Genomic DNA, 6,509 nt, shown 5'->3' on the forward strand with positions numbered 1-6,509 from the left:
CACCCAAATAAAATAACACTCAGATCCAGTTCCACTGGCCACGTGCTCCAACTCCCTGGTCACCATTTCAACACCCCAAACATCATTCCAAGGAATTAAGACCACAGGCTGGGCAGAAAAGAGTGGAAGCCCCCATCCCTCAAACCCCCCCCTTCAAGGCTGCACAGGTAGGTGAGGCGGGCCCCTTTTCAACAACCAACCCATTGGGCAGATACTACAAATTCAGGCTGCTCTGCCACACATCTCCACCCCACTCCCTCTAAGCTCAGCAGGTTCCAGCCTCAACCAAAGGAACCAGCCACCGGTTTCGGAGAAGAAACCAACAAAAGGCCGTCCCTGTCCCAGCACCTGCCTCGTCTACCTACAGGCAGAGGGAAAGTGCAAGCTAAGTAAAACCAGCCTCACCAGCCATGGTTCTTGAAAAAAAACAGGGTTTATTGATTTTTAAACTGCAAATAGTCGTTACAAAAAGTTTTTTTTTCTTTTAAATAAATTCACACAAAGAAAGAGAAATAGAAAGCGACGGTAGTGACCAGCAAGAGGAATAATAATTACATTCATCTTAATGTGTGTGTGTGCCAGTTCTGTTTGCATTAACATTGGAAAACTCCAAAACCTGGAATCCAGAACCTCAAATCTGCAATCGGAATGTCTTGAGATGGGCACGTGGAAGTCAAAGGGTTTCTTTTTTTTTTTTTTTTCCCTTTTAGAAGCTATACATAAAGTTGTTTTCCTTCTGTACTGTCACAGAACTTTTACATACATTCTCAGTCCTAGTTGTGAAAGGCCAAAAGAGAAAGAAACTCAATTTGCAGTCCAACACAAAGGGGGGAAATTTCTAAAATAAATAATCCAACAGTTTTTTGCATTTTTTTAAATTAATTTTTCATTTTTTTAAAATAAAATAACCAAAAAAAAGTGTAAAGTTACAAAAAATGTCGTTGAAGAATAATATATTAAAACTGTGGAAAAAAAGGAAAAAGACACGTCACAAAATTTTAAGATTAATATGAAGATCATAATTTAACATAAAAGAATATATTCTATGGATTTGTCATCCCGATAAATATGAACAAAATTAACAAAAAAAGCATAGTTTGGCAATAAATACGTTTTGATAAGTTAAATAAGCTTTTTTATAATGATGTGCAGTGACAAGCAAAATTTTTGCTCTCCAATTTCTGAAAGTTATATGAAGTTTAAAACCCAGGGAAAAAAGCATGGCGTGAGTGCTCTAAGGATAGACCTACGGTATTCTAGAGCAAAAACCATTAAAGCTACTTCTACGGGAAATCGTTTTACACAGATATTGTATGTGGAATGAATACCATTAACTGCTCACCCCTTACATGTTTTTTTTTAAGCTTTTCTCTCGTTTTTTGTTGTTTTTTTTTCAGATGTCACATATGAACTGGGGAACTTTAGCACCAAAATCAAGTCTCTCATAGTCCATCTAGCTTCCCCTTCCTCCCCACTTGAAAAAAAAAGAAAAGAAAAAAATTAAATCACAAAGTCCCACTTATGTCACAATCTTCGTCCGCTTTTGCAGTCTTCCTTCCTGCAGACCTGCACGAACCCAGGCAAGATTAGTCAACAGAGGTTCAGGTCGGGAAGAAAAAGGTTTTGAATGTCAAGATAGGTTTCCCCAAAAACCCAAGTCTGGCGACACCTCTCCCAAAGGGGATGGGGGGGGTTACTGGGGAGAGGGGAGGAGCAAGGGTGTAGGAGACCGAACTCAGGGAAGGTGCCGGTGCCGTCCTGTTGCCAGTGGAGGGAGCTGCTGGTTCTGGGTCTGGGTTTCTCCCCCCTCCCCCACCTCCCCCTCCCCCTGGGCAGAGGCTCCAGGAGGCTCACGGGTGCCCTCTGGCGCTGAAGAGGTAATGTAGTCACAGTGACAAAGTTAGATTACAAGGCACTAAGTTGCTTCTGTAAACTGTTACTGCTTTTTCTTTTGTGATTTGGCACTTAAGGCTTAAGCCGGGGAGGGAAAAAAAAAAAAAAGGCATCTACTGACAAATATGGGACTTGTCTGTTATGCATGGTAAGTGGGCTATAAAATCGAGGGGAGGGCGTTTCAAGCCAGAGGAAGCTGACAAATTGACTTGTCCTTATGTTGGGGCGGGGGAGTTAAAGGAGGGAGAGGGAGGGGGCATCATTCTAGGTTCTGGGGGGAAAGGGGTTGAGCTTAACCTTGTTAATGTAGGGGCTTGTCAGGAATCGGATGGGTAGGGAGGTGAGGGGAGGGGATGTGGATGCGGGGTGGGGGTGGGGGTAGAGTAGGCAGGGGCGGGGGTCCCTCCCTACCCTGATTTAGTCATCTGAGATGGAAAGTCTGCTGAAAATGGGCAGGCGTCTTGAGTTGTCCAAAGTGGGGGAGTCTGAGCCACTGTGGCTGCTACTGGAGCTGCTCAGGTAGCCCTCCTGGTCCGAGAGAGAATCCTGAGGGCTGGGGGGAGAGTCAAACATGTGAGGGGACTCAGACATGGGCCGGAAGAGGAAGGTGGTTGGGGAGCCACCCCCAGGCAGCCCCATGCTAGGGGCAAAGAGGCTCGCCAGCTCCTGGCTGGAGAAGGCGAAGGGGTTATTGGTGCCATCGGGCAGGGTGGGTGAGCCCAGGAGGTCATCGGCGCTCAGGATGGGGGGTGGGGTGATGGATGTGGGGCTGTCCAGCAGCCCCGTGGCAGCGGCGGTGGCAGCGGCACTGGGAAACCCAGCAAAGCTAAAGCTATGCTGGAGGCGGGGACGGTCAGCAGAGAGGTCCCGGGCCCCAGCCAGGGCGCGGCGCTCCTCGGCGTTGTGGATGAAGTGGCAGCGGGGCCCATATGGGCAGAAGCCGATGGTGTGGAAGGTGCGGCACAGCTCCGTCTTGTACTTGGGGTGGCGGGTCAGGCTTCGGAGCTCGTGGATGCCATGCGCGAACTGGCACTTGTCCCCGTACTTACAGGCGCCGTTCTCCTCGAAGGGGCGGCACAGCTCGGTCTTGTAGCGGCTGGAGTTGACCTGGCCGCTCCCTGGCTGCTTCTGGGTGGGCAGCAGCCGCTCGCCCCCTTCTGAGAATGAGCGGTCTCGGAAGCGGCTGTCCCGAGAGCTCAGAGCTGGAGCTGGCTCACCCTTGAGGCTGCTGAGGAGCTGGTTCTGGTGGAACTTGGAGCTGGGCAGGGTGACTGAGTGCCTCCGGGGGAAGCCCCCACCAGCAGGGGTGCCCACTGCCTTCCTGTCCAGCAGGCAGCCCCCGGCACTGGGAGTACTGTAGTTGAGCATCTTGTTACCCTGGAGGGAAGAGAGAGAGAAGACAGAAGAGAGATGGTTAGAAGAGACGGTGGGTGACAAAGACCATCCACCAGGCCCAAGAAGCATACCTACTAAGGGCAGCCCCCTCCCCAATCAGAAATGCTCCATCTATCTCAAAGGAACCATGCCCACCTCGGAGCTGGCAAGCCCCCTCTTCCTTTCTCCCACTGACCAGGCACCACGAGGCTTTACTTTGGCCCCACGCACAAGAAAACCACAAAAATCCTGGCCTGTGTGAGAAAGTGTTTTACACATGCACCTACTCCATGCTGATCCTTGGACTACACCCTTGTATCCTGTCCCCACAACTGCCACTTTCACCCATAAAATCCAACTTCTTCCCATCCCAAGGAGATTGCTCAGTTGAAAATTATCTCACCCAGCTCACAAGCTCTCATTGCCCCCCCCCCAAAAAAAAACAGGTTATCCTCTGGAGACTCACAATGAGCCAGGTCTCCTTTTAATCAGTCCCTGCTTAAGTGAACGCCCCCTTCCTAACCAACCCCCCTCCCCCAAGACCTGGGCTAAGACTTTCAACTTCCTCCTTCAGAAGTGTTCCATTCCTTTGGCAACAGGTTTCCTGACAGCCTTTGCTTTACTTTGCTGAGGGGAGGGGGAGAGGGAGAGGCGGAAGGAGAAACCCCTGACTGGTGGGGGGGGGGGGGGTAGGCAGCAGGGAGAGGGATGTGATTCCCGATTATAAAACTCATTGCCCCATGCTCCCAGAAGGGGTGAGTTCTACAATAATCTCTCCCACCATTCACTGCTCACCCCACCCCCTCCACTGGGAAGATGCCTTTGCAGTTAGTCTCCTGGCTGCAAGAGCAGGCTTGGATAAGAGCACCAGCGTTTAATCTTTAACGCAAAGCTGCAGGTGGGAAGGAAAAGGAAAGCCCCAAATCCCCCCACCCGCCTCCCAGTCAATAATGGATTGGGGGGGTGGCCCGCAGAGGCACCACAGGCAGGTTTCTGTTCCAATGGGACCCTATTCACCTGCCCAAACTGTTCCCAAGATTTGGAAAGGGTGCTAGCAGGGGGTTTGGGAGTTGGCTCCCAGTCCATGTGGGTGTCATTGTGCAAATTCTAAAGTTGGTCCCTTAGGATCAGCTGCGGGGGATCGGGAATCTGTAACAGCAACCACCCCACGGAGCGGATTACAGGAACCAAGTTGAGAGCCTGTTCCCAACAATGAGGTTCATTTAAAAAGTCCTGCGGGGGGGGGGAGGGGGCGAGAGAAAGAAATAGATCAAAGAGCAGGAGAGCCGGGAAGAGAAGGGAGAAGTGCCGCGGCCGCCAAGGCAACTTAAGTTTGGGAAAGTGCAGGGAGGGAAGGCAGCTGAAATTCAAACTTTTTTGATGTTGCTCTTCAGCTCCAGGGCGTCCCTGCACCCCAACCCTGCAGCCCGGGGGCCCTGGCAGCTGCGCCGACTGGAGAAGCAAGCTGGGAAAAGAGAGCAACATGACCCGACGTGTTTAAAAGAAAGCAAAACACTTTAGCAATTAAAAGTAGCCTAGCAGCTTCCCTCTTTCAAATTGTGGAGGAGGCGAAAAAAATTTAAGTCATGGGCTTTTGTTGTGTACACTTAAGCCGCACTCCTGGAACACTCGGGATTTAAAACTTGCCTTTTTCCACACCGGCTGGCAAGCTACACGGCTTAAGGAGGCCCCTATTATATCCTTCCTCGCGGAGACCCTTGAACTCAAACAGGAGTTTCGTTGTCGGTACCCCCCCGCCCAATTCCCTCTACATCTACGAGTCGCGGTCCCTTGGGAAAAAAAAGGTGAGCGAGTCCCACGTTCGCCCAAAGTCTGCAGGAGATCGGCTATCACAGGAGGAAGCCTGGCCGAACTGTGGCGAGCTGAAGTCCCACTGCAAACTCGTTTTGCAACATCCTTTGAATCACAACTCTTGGCCTTTTTCTCGCAGATCCCCAGCCTCTCCAGAACAGAAGGGGACACATCCCAGCAAAACACTGTCCTGAGATTTACCTCTCCACCGGACCCCCACTTCCCGAGCCGCAGTCCGGCAATGTGGCTGGAGAGACTCGAACCCCCTCCCGGCAGCGGTGTCGCCCGGCAGCGGCGACACCCTGAGCGCTCACAGGGAAACCGAGCCCACTACCGAAACCGGGCTCAAAAGCAGCACGTTATGGACGAATGAATCACCGAAAAAAAGAAAAAAAAAAAAACTGCCCCGGTCAATGCCCCGCGTCCCCCGGGCAGCCCCACGTAAACTTCGCCCCTCAAAACTCTGGACTCCAGATTCCCATGTAATCCCCGCCAGGAGCTGCTGAAATTCAAAGGATGGGAAGGAAAGCGCCAAATTCCTTCAAACTGGGGGGCGAAATGGGGCGGAAAAAACAACTACCTCGCCTCTCCTCGCTTTTTCCCAGTCTTCCCAGACCTAAACTTTGGGGGGTTCTTTTGGCAGACAAGAGAAAAAAGAAAAAGGCTTAGAAAAGTAAATGCTCCGCCCCACTTTACCTTGCATAAAACTTCGCTCAAGTCGAAGATGGTGGCAGACACAAGGGTGGTAGTCATCCTGGGCGCTCGCACGGGGCAGGGACGAGGATCTGGTTTGTTGTGAAGGTCCCGGTGCGGGGAAGGCTCTCCGGTCTGGAGTCCCACACGCCTGCTCCCGGCGCCCCTCGCCTTTCTGACTCTCCCCGGCTGCGGCGCGCGAAGCCCAATTTATATAAGTTTCAGATTTGGTGGGCCGGAGAAGAGGGAGGAGCTTTAAACTTATTTAAATGAGGAAGAGGAGGAAAAAAAGTTGATTGACACTGAAGTTGAATCAGCCATGCGGTCAAACTCGGGGGAAAAAAAAAAAAGAAAGAAACTTTCAAAAGGAAGAAGGGGGAGGGGAGACGAGGAAAGAAGGCAAAGAAGAAAAAAAAAAAAACCCACTGCGAGCTGCGCACAACTTTTTTTCTTAAAGAGGAAAAGTTTCGACTCCGCTCGCTTGGCTACCCCTCGCTGCAGGCGCCCCTCTCTGGGGCGGTGCGCCGCGCGGGGGGAGGAGGGGAGCCCCCCCCCTTTGTCAGCCTGCGAGCGCGGCTCTGTGACATCACTCATTCCACCCTCTTCGGGGTTCTTGTTGTTGTGTTGTTGTTTTTTTGTCGGGCAGGAAGGCGGGCTCGACTTTCTCTTTTTGCAAGCTGGAGCAGAAGCCCGTCCTTAGCGCCCGGGCTGCGGTTTCCATCTTGAGCAGATCTCCC

The 6,509-nt window shown here is 51.5% G+C and overlaps 1 protein-coding gene across 1 annotated transcript; it reads right to left on the minus strand.

Moving 5' to 3' along the window:
- Positions 1-414: 414 nt before the first annotated feature.
- On the minus strand, positions 415-5,957 carry ZFP36L1 (ZFP36 ring finger protein like 1). The gene is made up of 2 exons (XM_013989124.3): positions 5,776-5,957; positions 415-3,270 (listed from the first exon to the last, which is right to left on the minus strand). Exons 1-2 carry the CDS (start codon positions 5,830-5,832, stop codon positions 2,311-2,313), a joined length of 1,017 nt encoding a protein of 338 aa, XP_013844578.1. The 5' UTR covers positions 5,833-5,957; the 3' UTR covers positions 415-2,310.
- Between the last annotated feature and the right edge of the window lie 552 nt (positions 5,958-6,509).

The sequence above is a fragment of the Sus scrofa genome, chromosome 7 (assembly GCF_054392235.1).
Source record: "Sus scrofa isolate SSC_HxYL_T2T_F1_AM1 chromosome 7, Sscrofa_HxYL_maternal_Yorkshire_Landrace_v2.0, whole genome shotgun sequence".
Taxonomy (NCBI): Eukaryota; Metazoa; Chordata; class Mammalia; order Artiodactyla; family Suidae; genus Sus; species Sus scrofa.

Bases quoted from the DNA above. Each gene is read 5' to 3' on its own strand.
- ZFP36L1 (XM_013989124.3), bottom strand. From the start codon at position 5,832: ATGACTACCACCCTTGTGTCTGCCACCATCTTCGACTTGAGCGAAGTT. The intron at 3,271-5,775 runs GTAAAGTGGGGC...TCTTCCCTCCAG, and splicing joins TGAGCGAAGTTTTATGCAAG to GGTAACAAGATGCTCAACTA.